The following is a 19,134-nucleotide window of genomic DNA, read 5'->3' as shown; positions in this document are numbered from 1 at the left end:
TGTACAGAACGCATTTTACTATGTGTCAATTCATTTCCAATTAGCTGATTTACAAGTGCCAAAAGAGAACATGTTAGTTTGTTCGTAAGCCAATTGTCACCACCAGAAAGCCATGGGCGACACCTCCAAAAGATTGTTAGTAATTTGATTGGAGAATAGTGCAATATACAGAAGACACTGCCATTTCCAGAAAAGTTTTTCTCTGGTTCATTAGCCTGGCAGGGTTAAAGCACCCATACATGCGACTCTTAACCCAGTGATAGTAATTTTAGCTTGAGGAGAGGTTGCTAAAACTCACAATCCCCAGTTTCATAGCCAGTGTTACCGCTGGAATACTATTCCTACTGTCAAAAGATGACCTAGATAAAGTGTTTCAATCATATGTCATATCACAGACCACTGATTTCTATTGTCAACTCTACAACAAATACTAATTTTACTAATCCAAATCAGATCTTTCTTTCCAGTTTATGATAGCATGTAATTCAATTTGATTTTTGGCTATTGACAAATTGTTCGGAAAACCAGGCATAAAGCAAAACGCGAAGAAAAAGGAACAGAAAGTTTTGAAGGTGCAGATCGACCCTCCCCCCCCACCACCACCACACACACACACACACACACACACACATACACACAAAAACAGACAGTGAGAGATCTTTATGATAGAAACAGTTAATATATCAGTTTCTCTTTAAATAGTGCTCCATGATAAAATTGTTCAAGTTTGGGGGACTATCTACTTGTACAAATGGAACTGGTATAATAAAGTAATGTTTGACCTTTTTGTACTTAGCTGATGAATCACCAAGCACCAGTAAGTATGATAATGAAACTGGAGACTAAAATTTTGCTGGTTTTGTTAGTTTAGTGATGTTGAATGCACCTGTTTATTATTGATCTTTTGTGCATTAAAAGACAGAAATGAAATACATATAGAAGTAGATATCTGTAGCTACCTTAAAGTTTGTAGCTCACTTGTACCAGAGGCTAAGAGTGAGTTGTTAGTATAGTTCGTGGTTTGGCGTTCGTCCTCCATTGCCTACAATTTTACTGTAGCCTAACCACTACAATTTTGGCCCAGTCTTACTGAAAGTTGGTCAGATTAATACTGGGCGATCTTGGATAAAAAATTAGGTCACTAAATTAATTTATTTAAAAACCTCCTTATGAACACTTTAGAGCACACATTTTCTACCCTCCCTACATGAAACCTTGTCAAATTTTGTGTCAATAAAATCTAGGTCAGGTCTAAAATTGTGTCATCTGGGGGTCTATTATCAGATTACTAACACTCTAGAAATCACAATATATTTTATAGGGTTTTTATAAGACTTTTCTAGTTTGTCAAGGACACTGTTATTCATAGATGGATACTTAAGTTAACTTGACACAAACATTCATATACCAGACAACAATTTCATGCCACATGCAACTAAAATCTGAATGATCAAGAATAATTCCATATTTATGTTTTCAGATCAATTATAGTATGTTTGGGTTTGGGTCACATGCTATAATATGAAATAAATTTACTTTGGATGACTTTTTGATTTACTTCATCTGAAATAAAATTTTGGACTTTGAACATAAAGAGCAGTGTTACTCAGGTGAGTGACTAAGGGCTATCATGGCCTCCTCATTATTTTAGCATGTAAAAATATATCTTCATGTACATTAATATAAAATGAATGCATATTTAAATGAGCCGCGGCATGAGAAAACCAACATAGTGCATTTGCGACAAGCATGGATCCAGACCGCGGATGCGCAGGCTGCTCTGGATCCATGCTGGCTGCAAATGTACTATGTTGGTTTTCTCATGGTGTGGCTCAAATGTATTTTTGTGGAGTCAAATGACATTTAAGTTTGAGTAACTGTATGACACACTGAATGTTTGTAACAAAAAAGATTTATTTTTGCAACTGGTTTCACTAGTATAAATGTTTGAATGAAGAGGCATGTTTTTAAGGACGTATGCTAGAATTTGGTGCGAAAATTTTCCCAATAACAGAATTTCTTTAAACTTTGGATATTGAAGGACAATCATCTAAGAAACAAAAATATGCAATAGAAATCATAGGTCACCGGTATCGAAAAAGAGTTATCTGCCCTTGAAAACCGCATTTCCCACAAAAATGGCGTTTTCAAGGGCAGATGACTCTTTTTCGATACCGGTGACCTATGATTTTTATTGCATATTTTTGTTTCTTAGATGATTGTCCTTCAATATCCAAAGTTTAAAGAAATTCTGTTATTGGGAAAATTTTCGCCCATCTCATATACAGGGAATTCTAGCGTATGCCTTTAAGTTTTTCTTTTTTTTTAGCTCATCTGAGCAGGAACTGCTTATGGTGAGCTTTTAGGATCATTGGATGTCTGTCAACCCTTCCTCATCCGTTCGTCTTTCACAATATCTTTATAGATCTAGAACATCTCCTCCTGAACTACTATGCCAGTTTCAACCAAACTTAATTGGAATGTTCCCTTTGTGGTCCCCTTTTAGATTTCTGAAATCTAGGTCATCTGTGCTAAATTCTGGTTGCTATCTTCTCAGAAACTGCTGGCTTGATTTTGAAATAATTTCATAGAAATGTTATATTTGTGAGTACTTAGTTCCTTCAAATAATAATGTATCAATAAAAATCATGATCGACACAGGAGGGGCTAGTTTTCTCTATATGCCTATATAAATAACTTGGAAAATGTTCTTCTCTGAAACTACTGGCCTGATTTCAAAATCATTCTGAAAGTGGCCCTGTACCAAATTCCTTCAAGCCATGTTGATTGGTTTAAAACGTGGCTGCCGAGGGGTGGTGCAACTCTGTGTTTGTTGTTTGAAAACCTTTAAATATCTTCTTCTCTGAAGCTGCTGACCCAGATTCAAAGTATTATCACACAACTGTTCTACCAAATACCTTCTAGTCCACTACCATCCCTTATTTAGTCAAAACTTTTAAAAATCTTATTGTAAGAACACGACGGCACTATTTTCAAATAATTTCACAGATATTTTTTTCCATGCATGGCCATCAACCGAAATTGTTCAATCAAGATGTTTAACTCAGGTGAGCAATCTAGGGCCGTCATGGCCCTCTTGTTTGAGTTTAGTGAAGCATGCTGTAGGATTGCTTCCAGTTTCATCAGTTGAATTCTCTCCCTCCCATGCCCCAGTTTCATTTACTGCTCTCCATCCATGCCCCAGTGTATTTTTATACGCAGAAAATTTTACCATTTTTAACCCTTAGCCTGCTGCAGGCGAATTTAACAGCCTTTGCAAACAGCTTGGAACCAGATCAGACGCCGATTAAATCGGCGTCTGATCAGGTTCCAAGCTGTTTGCTACTCTGACAATATTTCTTCCAATTTTGGAGCAAATTGAATGAACTTTACAATTTTAGCAGACGACATTTCCAGCAGACGACAATTTATCTAGCATGCTAAAGGTTAATGTAGAGTAAAAACATAAGGTTACCTGTTAGACAAAATTGATTGCTTTGGTACCCAGTCCTCCATTATGTTACTAACACAGCACATTCATCCCAGTTCGCTTTCAACCCTTTTGTGTAGATACAAGAATATACTTACAATTTTATTTATCTCTACCATATCTGCCCTGCAGAAAGTGCACAGTTTTTCACAGGCCTATATGTCTGCTGTAAAGCATATTCATAAAGACTATGTGATAAATTCTGTTTATCTTGGCATAATTTTTTAGCTCACCTGAGCACAAAGTGCTCAAGGTGAGCTTTTGTGATCGCCCTGTGTCCGTTGCCCATCGGCGTCAGTCATCCATCATCAACAATTTGACTGTTAACACTCTAGGGGGTCACAATTTTGGCCCAATCTTAATGAAACTTGGTTAGAATGTTACCCTCAATAAAATCTTGGATGAGTTCGGTATTGGGTCATCTGGGGTCAAAAACTAGGTCACCAGGTCAAATCAAAGGAAAAGCTTGTTAACACTAGAGGTCACATTTATGACTTTATCTTCATGAAACTTGGTCAGAATGTTAATCTTGATGATCTTTAGGTCAGTTTCAAATCTGGGTCAGGTGGGGTCAAAAACTAGGTCACCAGGTCAAATCAAAGGGAAAGCTTGTTAACACTCTAGAGGTCACATTTATGACTGTATCTTCATGAAACTTGGTCAGAATGTTAATCTTGAGGATCTTTAGGTCAATTTCAAATCTGGGTCATGTGGAATGTGACTTACTAACTTACTGTCTTGCTTTTAAGATACAGCTTTGAAATTTGGATGACATGTACAGTTTTGCAGACTGATCTTAAAACTGTATTTTATGGACCATGAATGTGACCTACTGACCTACTTTCTTGTTAGTCCCCTTCTGGTTGAAAACCAGTTTCAGGGACTATAGGAATGCGCTTTTCCATCTGTCTGTCATTCCATATGTCCGTCCGTCGACAATTTGTGTCCGGTCCATAACTTTGTCATTCATTAAGGGATTTTAATATTACTTGCCAAAATGTTCCCCATGATGAGACGACATGTTTTGCGCAAAACCCGGGCCTTTAGCTCAAATTTCAAGGTCACAATTGGAGGTCAAAGGTCAACAGGGCTTTCTTCCTGTCCAGTCCATAACTCTCCCATCCATGAAGGGATTTTAATATCACTTGGCACAAATGTTCCTCATAATAAGACGATGTGTCATGCACAACTTTCAGAACCCTAGCTCAAAGGTCAAGGTCACACTTAGCAATCAAATGTTAACATGGCATGAACAGGGTCTGTTTCGTGTCCGGTCCATAACTCTGTCATTCATTAAGGTATTTTAATATCACTTGGCACAAACGTCCACATGATGAGACAACATGTCATGCGCAAACCCCGGACCCCTTGCTCAAAGGTCAAGGTCACAATTGGGGGTCAAATGACAACAGGGCTTTTTTCCTGTCCGGTCCATAACTCTGCCATCCATAAAGGGATTTTGATATTATTTGGCACAAATGTTTCCCATGATGAGACAACATGTCATGCACAAAACCTGGACCCCTAGCTCAAAGCTCAAGGTCACAGTTGAGGTCAAAAGTCAATTTTTTTTTCCTGTCCGGTCCAGATCTCTGTCTTCCATCAAGAGATTACAATATTACTTGGCATAAATGTTCCCATTGATGAGACGACGTGCCTTGCATAACACCTAGAACCCTAGCTTAAAGGTCAAGGTCATACTGAGATCAAAGGTCAGTAGGATTTTTTTCCTGTCCAGTCTATTACTTTGTCATGCAAAACAGGATTTGAATATCAGTTGGCACAAATATTCCCTTGGATGAGACAACATGTCGTGCGCAAAACCCGGGCCCTAGGTCTAAGGTCAAGGTCATACTTAGAGGTCAAAGGTCAAATTCAAGAATGACTTTGTCCGGAGCATTTCTTCTTTATGCATTGAGGGATTTTGATGTAACTTGGCACAAATGTTCACCACCATGAGACGGAATTTGTCATGCTCAAGAACCAGGTCCCTAGGTCTAAGGTCAAGGTCATACATAGAGGTCAAAGGTCAAATTCAAGAATGACTTTGTCTGGAGCATTTCTTTTTCATGCATGGAGGGATTTTGATGTAACTTGGCACAAATGTTCACCACCATGAGGCACCACCCTTGTTTTTAGAATTACATCCCTTTGTTGTTACTATAAATAGATTATATTGTAACTTTTTCAGGGCTCCAGATAATTTTTTTGGCCTATGAGTATTTACTTATCGTAATTTTTGCAAATGAGTAAAATGGTAAAATCTGAAATTGACCAGGGGCAATTTTACTCCTGAATATTTGTAAATGAGAAAAAAACAGAACTCAGTTTTTAGTTCACCTTAGCCAAAGGCTCATGGTGAGCTATTGTGACCGCTCAATGTCCGGCGTCCGTTGTGCGTTGTCCGGCGTCCGTCCGTCAACATTTCCTAAAAAAAATCTTCTTCTTGAAAACTACTGGGCAGAATTACACCAAACTTCACAGGAATGATCCTTGGGTGGCCGCCTTTCAAAATTTTTCAAAGAATTGAATTCCATGCAGAACTCTGGTTGCCATGCCAACCGAAAGGAAAAACTTAAAAAATCTTCTTGTCCAAAACCACAGGGCCTAGGGCTTTGATATCTGGTGTGTAGCATCATCTAGTGGTCCTCTACCAAAATTGTTCAAATTATCCCCCTAGGATCAAATATGGCCCCGCCCCGGGGGTCACATGGTTTATATAGACTTATATAGGGAAAACTTTGAAAATCTTCTTGTACAAAACCACATGGCCTAGGACTTTGATATTTGGTATGTAGCATCATCTAGTGGTCCTCTACCAAGATTGTTCAAATTATTCCCCTAGGGTCAAATATGGCTCCGCCCCGGGGTCACATGGTTGATATAGAGTTATATAGGGAAAACTTTGAAAATCTTCTTGTACAAAACCACATGGCCTCAAGGGCTTTGATATTTGGTATGTAGCATCATCTAGTGGTCCTCTACCAAGATTGTTCAAATTATCCCCCTAGGGTCAAATATGGCCCCGCCCCGGGGGTCACATGGTTTATATAGTGTTATATAGGGAAAACTTTGAAAATCTTCTTGTACAAAACCACATGGCCTAGGGCTTTGATATTTGGTATGTAGCATCATCTAGTGGTCCTCTACCAAGATTGTCCAAATTATCCCCCTAGAATCAAATATGGCCCCGCCCTGGGGGGTCACACGGTTTATATAGAGTTATATAGGGAAAACTTTGAAAATCATCTTGTACAAAACTACATGGCCTAGGGCTTTGATGTTTGGTATGTAGCATCATCTAGTGGTCCTCTACCAAGATTGTTCAAATTATTCCCCTAGGGTCGAATTTGGCCCCGCCCCGGGGGTCGCAAGTTTTACATAGACTTATATAGGAAAAAAGTTTAAAAATCTTCTTATCTGAAACCACAACTCTTAGACCTTTGATATTTGGTTTGTAGCATTGTCTTACGATCCTCAACCAAAATTGTTCAAATTGTACCCCTGGGGTGAAAAGAGGCCCTGCCCTGGGGGTCCCAAGTTTTATATAGACTTATATATAGGAAAAAGCTTTAAAAATCTTCTTGTCAGAAACCATACAACCTAGGCTTTTGATATTTGGTATGTTGCATTGTCTAGTAGTCCTCTACCAAAATTGTTCAAATTATGCCCCTGGGGTTAAAAGAGGCCCCGCCCTGGGGTCACTTAGTTATTATGTGAGTTATATAGGAAAAATACTTATAAAATCATCTGATTCTATTTCCAAGACTATTTAATTATAATTACCTGATGACCCCAAGTAATATGGTGTCACTTGATTGTGACCTTGACCTACTGACCTGCTTTCTTGTTTTTAGCTCACCTGTCACAAAGTGACAAGGTGAGCTTTTGTGATCGCGCAGCGTCCGTCGTCCGTCGTCTGTGTGTCCGTCCGTCAGTCCGTCCGTAAACTTTTGCTTGTGACCACTCTAGAGGTCACATTTTTCATGGGATCTTTATGAAAATTGGTCAGAATGTTCACCTTGATGATATCTAGGTCAAGTTCGAAACTGGGTTACGTGGGGTCAAAAACTAGGTCAGTAGGTCTAAAAATAGAAAAACCTTGTGACCTCTCTAAAGGCCATATTTTTCATGGGATCTGTATGAAAGTTGGTCTGAATGTTCATCTTGATGATATCTAGGTCAAGTTCGAAACTGGGTCACATGCGGTCAAAAACTAGGTCAGTAGGTCTAAAAACAGAAAAACCTTGTGACCTCTCTAGAGGCCATACTTATAAATGGACCTTTATAAAAGTTGGTCAGAATGTTCATCTTGATGATATCTAGATCAAGTTCGAAACTGGGTCACGTGCCGTCTAAAAGTAGGTCAGTAGGTCAAATAATGAAAAAACCTTGTGACCTCTCTAGAGGCCATATTTTTCATTGGATCTGTATGAAAATAGGTCTGAATGTTTATCTTGATGATATATAGGTCAAGTTTGAAACTGGGTCACCTGCGATCAGAAACTAGGTCAGTAGGTCTTAAAATAGAAAAACCTTGTGACCTCTCTAGAGGCCATACCCTTGAATGGATCTTCATGAAAATTGGTCAGAATGTGCATCTTGATGATATCTAGTTAAATTTTGAAACTGGGTCACGTGCCATTTAAAACTAGGTCAGTAGGTCAAATAATAAAAAAACCTTGTGACCTCTCTAGAGGCCATACTTTTCATGGGATCTGTATGAAAGTTTGTCTGAATGTTCATCTTGATGATTTCTAGGTAAGGTTTGAAACTGGGTCAACTGCGGTCAAAAGCTAGGTCAGTAGGTCTAAAATTAGAAAAATCTTTTGACCTCTCTAGAGGCCATATTTTTCAATGGATCTTCATGAAAATTGGTCTAAATGTTAACCTTGATGATATCTAGGTCAGTTTCGAAAGTGGGTCACGTGCGGTCAAAAACTAGGCCAGTAGGAATAAAAACAGAAAAACCTTGTGACCTCTCTAGAGGCCATATTTTTCATGAGATCTTTATGAAAATTAGTGAGAATGTTCACCTTGATGATATCTAGGTCAAGTTCAAAACAGGGTCACGTATCTTCGAAAACTAGGTCAATAGGTCAAATAATAGAAAAACCTTGTGACCTCTCTAGAGGTCATATTTTTCAATGGATCTTCATGAAAATTGGTCAGAATTTTTATATTGATGATATCTAGGTCAAGTTCAAAACTGGGTCACATGAGCTCAAAAACTAGGTCAGTATGTCAAATAATAGAGAAAACGACGTCATACTCAAAACTGGGTCATGTGGGAACAGGTGAGCGATTCAGGACCATCATGGTCCTCTTGTTTAAGATACAGCCTTGAAATATTGATGACTTACACAGTTTTGCATACAAATCGTAAAACTGAATTTCATTGACCATGAATGTGACCTACTGACTTTCTTAATATTTTATCATCAGTTTGACATTTGAAACATGTAGCTCATATTACTCAGGTGAGCGATTCAGGGTCATCATGACCCTCTTGTATAACATATTTATTGGGTGTAACACCAATGAATTTGTTTGCAGTTCAGTTTAAATTCAGCATTCAAGTTTTTGCTTCTTTTTCTCCATTGGCTTGCTTTGGCTTCACACTCACTGCCTAATCCAATAGATTATTCAGTATACCTTTAACGATGTTTTGGGAATCATTTTTTGTTGGTTTAAAGAATGCGTAGCACGTTTGTTCACTTCATACATTCTTAGAAAGAGACATGTTGTTGTTTACTTCACTCCGGAAGTTGATCAATCGACACCGCTTTAAAATACACTACCTTACCATCAATATTAATTCCCAACAATTTGATTTACACACGCATTGAGTGTATAATATAGTTTAACCTAGGTTTATAGAGTACCATTCAATGCCTGTGTACGTTCAATGTGGCACAATGAATGCCGATCATGCACAGTTATGTAAAGCATCCAGTCGATTCAGATTTTGTTTACGCTTGTAAAAAGTCATTGTATGCGTTTCTGTAATTTCATGTACGTTTTTATTTGCTAAAATATTAGCAGACATACGTATATGCATTATTTCAAAGCGTAATTTACGCTAATACGCATCTTATCTGGAGCCCTACTTTTTTATTACTGGCCGTAGGAAAAACTCGAGACCACTTTTCTGTGGCACAACATGCATGTTACATCCAGGTTTTATGCCCCCGGCATCTACCGATGCAGGAGGCATATAGTGATTGTCTGTCCGTCCGTACGAGGTTAACCAAATGTGACCATTTTGTCTAGCATCAATACCCCATTGACACAACCATTCCTCATCTTCAGACATCACCTGACCTCAGTTTGACCTTGACCCCATTTTGGACTTAGGTTGCTTTGTATGGGCCATCTCTTGGTTAACCAAATGGGACCGTTCCGTCTAGCATCAATACGGCTTACAAGAATGAATTTTTACTAATACAGATGTAACCTGTGACCATTCGTCATCTTCAAACATCACCTGACCTCAGTTTGACCTTGACCTTGACCTCGTTTTGGACTTAGGTTGCTTTGTATGGGCCATCTCTTGGTTAACCAAATGGGACCGTTTCGTCTAGCATCAATACCGCTTACAAGAGTTACCTGATACTAATGCAGATGTAACCTGTGACCATTCCTCATCTTCAGACATCACCTGACCTCAGTTTCACCTTGACCTTGACCACGTTTTGGATTTAGGTTGCTTTGTATGGGCCATCTCTTGGTTAACCAAATGGGACCATCTCGTCTAGCATCAATACCGCTTACAAGAATGAATTGATACTAATACAGATGTGTAACCTGTGACCATTCCTCATCTTCAAACATCACCTGACCTCAGTTTGACCTTGACCTTGACCTCGTTTTAAAAAATCTATCGACAAGGATGCCACCGGGGGCATCAAGCGTTTATTGAACGCACTCCTTGTTAGGTGTATTTTGACCTATCTCTACCTGGTAAAGCGTTCCTTGTCAACTTACATTATATAGAATTTTTTTTTTTTTTTTTTTTTTAGGATTAATTTCTCTTTGTTGTTAATATGAATAACTTACATGATATCTATTTTTATACTTGGCCAAAAAAATTCCATATGAAAACAACTGTAGGTTTTTATATCTGCAAATTTTAATCCAAGTGCTTTGTTATAACATATTGTATATATAGTTCAGTATTGTTTATACATCATTGAGAGATATCAGTTCATTATACTGCAGTAGAGAAAATAAGGTGCCTTCCAGTAGGGGACTTTGTATTGCATGGCAATACTTCATTCACTTGTTTTTTAAGATACAGTCTTGAAATTTGGATGACATGTACAGTTTTGCATACCGATCTTAAAACTGACTTTCAGTGACCATAAATGTGACCTACTGACCTACTTTCTTAATATTTAAGCATCAGTTTGACATTTGAAAGATGTAGCTCATATTACTCAGGTGAGCGATCCAGGGTCATCATGACCCTCTTGTTTTTTAAAGCTGGTACTGGTATTTCATTTGATTTCAACACCACATAGTAATATTTAAGATCTATGCAGATAAAACTAGCATGTCAAGTATAAAGAAATATTTTGTCATGAACTTTAAAAAAAGTAAAAAAAAAATCAAATTTAGTATGTGTAATATCTTACCTTCTGGGTTACTGGAAGATTGCCTTTACTATGAATTATTAGATAAATTATTTTTTAACAAGATTATTTGCCTTGTTTTGCAGGATAACACTTCGTCAGATCGACTAATTAAGATTATAGAGAACGGATTACGCAGCACGCACATACCTAGCAAAGTGTCTGCTCTACACGGAGTGCTGTATCTCCTTGAGGCTGGCATTCCAGAAGTCAGTAAACCACTGGTTCCTGTCATCACCGAGTTCTTGTTGAAGACTTTAACCTCAGTTTCACAGTAAGTTAACCATTGGTTCCCATCATCAATGATTTCTTGTTGAAGACTTGCTTCAGTTTCTCTTTGAGTTGACCACTGGTTCCTGTCAACACTGAGTTCATGTTAGTCTTTAATCTCAACATCGCATTAAGTAAACCACTGGTTCCTTTAATCACTGAGCTGTTTTTGAAAACTTTTACTTTGGTTTCACAGAGATTAAACCACTGGTTCCCATTGTTGGAAGACTTTGACTTTAGCTTCGCAGTATTAAAGTAAAGCAATATGTTTTATGAAATACTGATACTGATGAAATTGTGCAAGAGTTTTTGTTAGACAAAGGAGTTAACTGTCTACAATGTTCAGTTTCAGTCTGTCAAATGTAAATGAAAATAGAAGAAATGGAAGTTTAATACAGAGGGCCTACTGATATACTTCAGTTCTATATAGTTTATTTCCCCTGATATTATGTGCAGCCTACTTTTTTGACCAATCAGAGCGAGTTATTTTTCAAAAGTTGTGGCTTCTTATTCCTGAAGACCAATGTGACTGTAGCAGTAATTTTCAAAGAACGGCTCTACATGCTGAAGAGCGTTGACTGAATGCGCATGCGTACCAATGACCACCCCTTCGTTAATATTTCAAAGGAAGCCAACACATTTTTGTTACTTCGAGGTGTCAGTCAAAGGTAGGCGGAGAATCGGATGCGATTTGTAAACGTCAATTAAATGAACATGACTGACTGTAATTCTGATTGGTCTAACGTAGATTTCACACTATGTCAGATAGAGTCCATGAAGAGAATTCTTCGGGAGACAAAACCTTGGTCGGTCACTCTGCTACACTGTTTCCCGCCCTATCGGTTTCTTTTTCACAAAGAATTCACTTCATAAACTCTATCTATAACAAAGATGGCACATTCACATCTTTTCTGGGTAGTTCTGTTTCAAATATTGGTTCTCTTCTGGCCCAACTAAATAAAAGGGAGAAACAGGTACAAAATTTAAAGGTCATCAAGTAACCGTAAGTACCATTCTTATTTGAATGTTGAAATCTATCTCTGAATAAATTACAGACAAGCAGTGTTCAGTCAGAAGTATCTGTTAACGATGTGGGCAACGGCTTTCTATATTCTCGAGAATTACAACATTGATGTTAAGGACACAGATTTTCCTTCACAAATACTACAGGTTTGTACTTCTTGTTTTGTTTGACTTGTGTTTAACACCATTATGTAACAGTATATCAGATATGGAACAGCGGTCAGTTAACCTAAGCAGTGTCCGTGGATTCTGTACTTTGTATAACTGTGCTTTCATGATTGAGTTTTAACCCTTAGCCTGCTGGCGGCAAGTGATTCTGCCTTTGCGACCAGTGCAGACCAAGATCAGCCTGCACATCCGTGCAGTCTGATCATGGTCTGCACTGTTCGCTATTCAGTCAGTAAATTTTTAGTAAACACCCCTTCAAATGATAAATGGTACTGCCCATATTGGAAGATGGACCAGTCCATTATAGAAATTTAGCATGGTAAGGGTTAAGCAGCATTGAGGGCACCGCCAAATACATCATGCCTACGTATTTCATACCAAAATAAAAGCTGCAAAATCATTTTAAATACAGTTTAGAAAGTTTAGACGTCATATTCGAGAAGTTTTAGTAAAGTCTAAAAACTTTTAGAGTTACTTGATAGAATTACAGTACTGTGAAGTCATTTATATGTAAGGGAGACTAACTTCTTTGTATTTTGTAGTTGAATTGATACACAAAATTGAATCAAAACAAACAAGAAAAATATCCTTCCAATTCATGTTCAAAAGTTGAAACCCACAATTTTTTTTCCACAGGGAACAGCCATTTATAATGGCCAAAAATCACAAAATTTCTTGCTCACGAAATTCATGTACTAATACTAAATGATTTATAAATTTTCCAAAGTTTGGCAATTTTTCTTAACATAATAGCGTTATATATATATATATATATATATATATATATATATATATATATATATATATAATGATCAGTTTACATTAATTTCCAGCTTGCTATCAGTATGGCATCAAGCAGTGAGGAAGGCGTATCCACTACCGTATATTTAGCGATTCTCAAAGGCTTGGAAAGACTTCTACTCACTGACGTGCTCACATCCCAGGATGCTGAAGTCATTGTTAAACTTAGTGTGGATAGGTATGTATAGGAGAAATTTTTATACCCTTAAAACTTGATTTTTTATTTATTCAGTAACTCTTCATGTTAAGGAAACTAAAAACCAACAAAAGTATTATCGGTTATACATAATTTCTTTATGTTTTACAAGAAAGTGACCCCAGTATTAAAAGCAAAACAATTCTCATTTAAAATACAAAAAACTTCTAACGTCACGAAAATGACTTATTTTACAATATATAAGGTACTTTTTTCTTTCATTTCTGTATTTATAATGAGTGTGAATTTTTAGTATTTAAAACTAACTTCAAATTTATTTGCCATATATATTCTGAGAATGCTGTCTGGTAATTTGAGTTTATGTTCGATATACTGGTTTTAACTAACATGGTTTTAGTATTTGTTTTGATGATAAGAATTGCTTTTTTCTCATAATTTTTGAAGTACTTTTCTTAGAATTGATACACTGTGAAATCATTAATATTCGTGGGGGACTAATTTTCGTGGATTTTGTGGTTGAGTCAATCCATGAAATTTAATCCCAACGAACAAGTAAAATTCCCATTCATTTTATGTTCAAAAGTTGAATCCACGAATTCATATCCCCACAAAATTGCCATTTTGACCAAATCCACGAAATTTCATGCCCACGAAATTAAATGATTTTACAGTATTTATATTTTGCTGATGGAAAAGGCCTTTGAAAATGCATTTTTATGCCCCCGAAGGGAGGCATATAGTTTTTGAACCGTCTGTCTGTCGGTCTGTCAGTCTGTCGGTCTGTCCGCATTTTTCGTGTCCGGTCCATATCTTTGTCATCGATGGATGGATTTTAAAATAACTTGGCATGAATGTGTACCACAGTAAGACGACGTGTTGCGCGCAAGACCCAGGTCCGTACCTCAAAGGTCAAGGTCACACTTAGACATTAAGGGATAGTGCATTGATGGGCGTGTCCGGTCCATATCGATAGTGCATTGATGGGCGTGTCCGGTCCATATCTTTGTCATCGATGGATGGATTTTCAAATAACTTTGCATGAATGTGTACCACAGTAAGACGACGTGTCATGCGCAAGACCCAGGTCCGTAGCTCAAAGGTCAAGGTCACACTTAGATGTTAAAGGTCTTTTTTCATGATAGTGCATTGATGGGCGTGTCTGGTCCATATCTTTGTCATTCATGCATGGATTTTAAAATAACTACGCATAAATGTGTGACACAGTAAGACGACGTGTCGCGCGCAAGACCCAGCTCCGTATGTCAAAGGTCCTAAACTCGAACATTGGCCATAACTATTCATTTAAAGTGCCATCGGGGGCATGTGTCATCCTACGGAGACAGCTCTTGTTAGCTATTCTTTTATATTTACACAGCAGCTGCTTCCTATTGTGAAATTACCTGCCATATTTTATCTTCAGTGTTCATGCAATTTTACAGGCTTAACACTCGTCTATATAGGTATAATATTCTTAAAGGAAAGTGGGGATTTTTTTTACCTAAGCTGTGGGAAGTCCTTCTTTTATCATCTCACCTTAAAAAAATCCTTTTCTGTATTTCTTTGTCTAAGATTTTAGCTTTTAATTTATTGTTTATAGGTGTTGGGAACATTTTTGTGTTCTTATTACTAAATAGCTGCATTTTGCCCCTTCAGAGATTTAGGGAATATTTCATGTACTCTTAAGTACATGACTGCATTAGGGGATTTTGTGGTGTTTTTCCCAAAGAAGGGGATATTTCTGCTTTTTATATTGTGATGGGACTTTGTTGATTTGTTAGAACAAAATATTTCTTGTGTAGGTCATTGTTGGTACAGAACTTAAGTTCTGTACAAAGAAATTTGTATGCAGAAACACAGGCATGATTTTTATAAGCCCGTTTGAAAAACGGGACGTATTATGGGAACGCCCCTGGCGGGCGGATGAATGGGCGGGCGGGCGGATGGGCGGGCGGGCGGGTGGCATCCACAGACCTTGTCCGGAGCATATCTTCTACATGCATGGAGGGATTTTGATGAAACTTGGCACAGTTGTTCCCCATCATGAGACGGAGTGTCATGCGCAAGAACCAGGTCCCTAGGTCTAAGGTCAAGGTCACACTTAGAGGTCAAAGGTCAAATTCAAGTATGACTTTGTCCAGAGCATATCTTCTTCATGCATAGAGGGATTTTGATGAAAGTTGGCACAATTGTTTATCATCATGAGACGGAGTGTCATGCGCAAGAACCAGGTCCCTAGGTCTAAGGTCAAGGTCACACTTAGAGGTCAAAGGATACAAGAATGAAAACTTTGTCCGGAGCATATCTTCTTCATGCATAGAGGGATTTTGATGAAAGTTGGCACAATTGTTCATCATCATGAGACGGAGTGTCATGCGCAAGAACCAGGTCCCTAGGTCTAAGATCAAGGTCACACTTAGAGGTCAAAGGATACAAGAATGAAAACTTTGTCCGGAGCATTTCTTCTTCATGCATTGAGGGATTTTGATATAACTTGGCACAAATGTTCACCACCACAAGACGGAGTGTCATGCGCAAGAACCAGGTCCCTAGGTCTAAGGTCAAGGTCATACTTAAGAGGCCAAAGGTCAGATACAAGAATGACTGTCCGAAGCATTTCTTCTTCATGCATAGAGGGATTTTAAAGTAACTTGGCACAATTATACACCATCATGAGACGAAGTGTCATGCGCAGTTCCCTTCTTTAGAATTACTTCCCTTTGTTGTTACTATAAATAGCTTATATTGTAACTTTTTCATTACTAGTCGTAGGGAAAAATCGAGACCACTTTTCTGTAGTACAACATGCATGCTACATCCAATTATGAGGTGTATTTTGACCAATCTCTACCTGGTAAAGATTTTTGTGTGGACTTACAATTTTTTTTTTTTTTTTTTTTTTACCTTCCCTTAGTTGTTACTATAAATAACTTATATAGTAACTTTTTTATAATTGACCGTAGGGAAAAAACAAGACCACTTTTCTGTGGTACAACATAGATGTTACTTTCAAATTTTAGGTGTATTTTAAGGTATCTCTACCTGGTAAGAGTTTTTTTGTGGACTTAGAAAAACAAAAGACTTACAATGATTACTAAACAACCACACAATTAAAAATTTCATTTGGAAATACAGGTGCTAGAGTAAAGAAATTTGCTGTGACGGGCGTATATTGTGACATTCTGGCACTCTTGTTTAAACCTGTTAATCCAGTACATAGAAACTTCACATTGATGTTTTCCATAAAACTAACATTTATAATTTTTGGGGTATTTGAGCAGTTGTAATTAAACACTGAAAACTCAGCTTCAAGCTTAGCTTAATTATGTGTATCTCTTTATAGATTATCTCATTATAGATTGTCTCATTATAGATTATATAATAATAACTTACATGTAGAATATTCATGGCCTTTCTTGGTAAAAGTTAGTTCAGACGGTTCTTTTCTTTGAATTTTGTTTCAGCAGAAACTTGACTGCTTAAAGCCTTTTTTACAAGTATTGAAGTTTACTAATACATGCCACAGTTAGTTTCAGACTTTGAATTACAACTTTCTGTTAATTCTTACTTAATAATGACCTGTTGTAAATCAGAATACTAACACTTGTACTGAGTGATTGAACCATTTTTATGCCCCCGAAGGTGGGCATATTAAAATCGCTCTGTCCATCTGTGCGTCGGTCCGTGCGTCCGGTATTCTTGTCCGGGCTGTAACTCTTCCATCCATAAAGGGATTTTGAAATAACTTGGCATAAATGTTCACCATAATGAGACGAAGTGTTATGCGCAAAACCCAGACCCCTAGCTCCAAGGTCAAGGTCACAGTGGTCAAAGGTTAACATGGTCTGTTTCGTGTCCGGTCCATAACTCTGCCATCCATGAAGGGATTTTGAAAAAAACTTGGCATAAATGTTTACCATAATGAGACGACGTGTCATGCGCAAGACCCAGACCCCTAGCTCCAAGGTCAAGGTTACACAAGTCAAAGGTTAACAGGGTATGTTTCGTGTCCGGTCCATAACTCTGCCATTCATTAAGGCATTTTGAAATTACTTGGCATAAATGTTCACCATAATGAGACGACGTGTCATGAGCAAGACCCAGACCCCTAGCTCCAAGGTCAAGGTCACACTTAGAGGTCAAAGGTTAACATGGTCTGTTTCTTGTCCGGTCCATAACTCTGCCATTGATGAAGGGATTTTGAAATTACTTGGCATAAATGTTCCCTGTAATGAGAGAACATGTCATGAGCAAGACCCAGACCCCTAGCTCCAAGGTCAAGGTCACACTTAGAAGTCAAAAGTGTTTCTTGTCTGGTCCATAACTCTGCCATTTATCAAGGGATTTGAAAATAATTTGACACAAATGTTAACCATATTGTGAAGATGTGTCACATTTATGAACGAGGTCTCTTAGGTCAAGGTCACAAAATGATATGTGATTTTTTGCGAATACAGCTGTGGCATTCTTGGGCCTACTTTGGGGGCATTTGTCACCAATAGTGACAGCTCTTGTTGGCATTAAGAATTTGAATGACCTCTTCTTCACATGAAGTTTTTGAATAATGCATTCTTGAGTATTTGAATGAACCATTTTTGACATTGAATATTTGAATTATCCATTCTTGACAAGGGGTGTTTGAAAAGTCATTCTCGACATGAGGTTTAAGAATAAACCAATTTTGACATTGGGTATTTGAATGACCCATTCTTGACATGGGGTATTTGAATGAACCATTTTTGACGAGGTGTATTTGAATAATCAAATCTTGACATTGGGTATTTGAAGGAATCATTCTTGACCTGGGTTATATGAACAAACCATTCTTGACATTGAGTATTGAACGAACAATTCTTGACACAGACTATTCAGAAGAACCATTCTTGACTTAGAGTATTTTAATCATTCTTGACATGGACTATTTAAACATGGACCATTGAGATGCACTTATATTCTTTATGTAAAGTATCCAGATAAGCTATTCTTGAGATTTAGTATTTGAAAGAACCATTGAGATAGAGATTTTGGAGAAAGCATGGAGAAATTGTGTGAAGCATAATGATCAGCCTTTTTATTTACTTTTAGTTTTCTCAAGTGAGTATAATTTGCTGTTCCTTTGCTTTGAAATGCATAGAAAACAGTTTGGTCCTAGAGCAGAGTGATAAATGCATCGTGTTTATATAGACAGAACCTCTTAGACCTGATTTTTGTCTTCATGTGCATTTTGGTATCATATCTCAGTTAATCATTTTTTGTTGTTTCTTTTCTTTTTTTATTTGATTTTGTTATACCTCCATATACAAAGTATATGGAAGCTAATTTGGAGTCACACATGTTCATTGCTCAGTCTGTCAATAATTTGTATCCACTTCAAATGTTCATAACCACTTGAAAGATTTTGGTAAAACTTGCCTCAATTATTAACCCCCATCAAAACAATGTGCTGAGCACACAACTCAGCTCAGGTCACTTGGTCCAAGGTCAGGATCACAGTTTGAGGTCAAAAGTCAAATAGCTTAACTTCATGTCCACTCCATACTGTCTAAAGTGCTTAGAAGATTTTCATAAAATTGTTTACTGCATCAGGGTAACAT

The 19,134-nt window shown here is 37.5% G+C and overlaps 1 protein-coding gene across 2 annotated transcripts in view; it reads left to right on the top strand.

Moving 5' to 3' along the window:
* Window positions 1-19,134, top strand: part of LOC123547094 (huntingtin-like) — a 90,732-nt gene that overhangs the window by 57,358 nt on the left and 14,240 nt on the right. Inside the window, exons 44-47 of one of the 2 annotated variants that reach the window (XM_053551208.1) lie at window positions 797-817; window positions 11,211-11,398; window positions 12,450-12,564; window positions 13,419-13,564. In XM_053551208.1, coding sequence (XP_053407183.1) covers window positions 797-817; window positions 11,211-11,398; window positions 12,450-12,564; window positions 13,419-13,564 — 470 coding nt within the window. The remainder of the gene's footprint in view (window positions 1-796; window positions 818-11,210; window positions 11,399-12,449; window positions 12,565-13,418; window positions 13,565-19,134) is intronic. The other variant, XM_053551209.1, reaches the window with a different exon arrangement.

The sequence above is a fragment of the Mercenaria mercenaria genome, chromosome 9 (assembly GCF_021730395.1).
Source record: "Mercenaria mercenaria strain notata chromosome 9, MADL_Memer_1, whole genome shotgun sequence".
NCBI lineage: Eukaryota > Metazoa > Mollusca > Bivalvia > Venerida > Veneridae > Mercenaria > Mercenaria mercenaria.
This window is presented reverse-complemented; position numbering and strand designations above follow the sequence as displayed.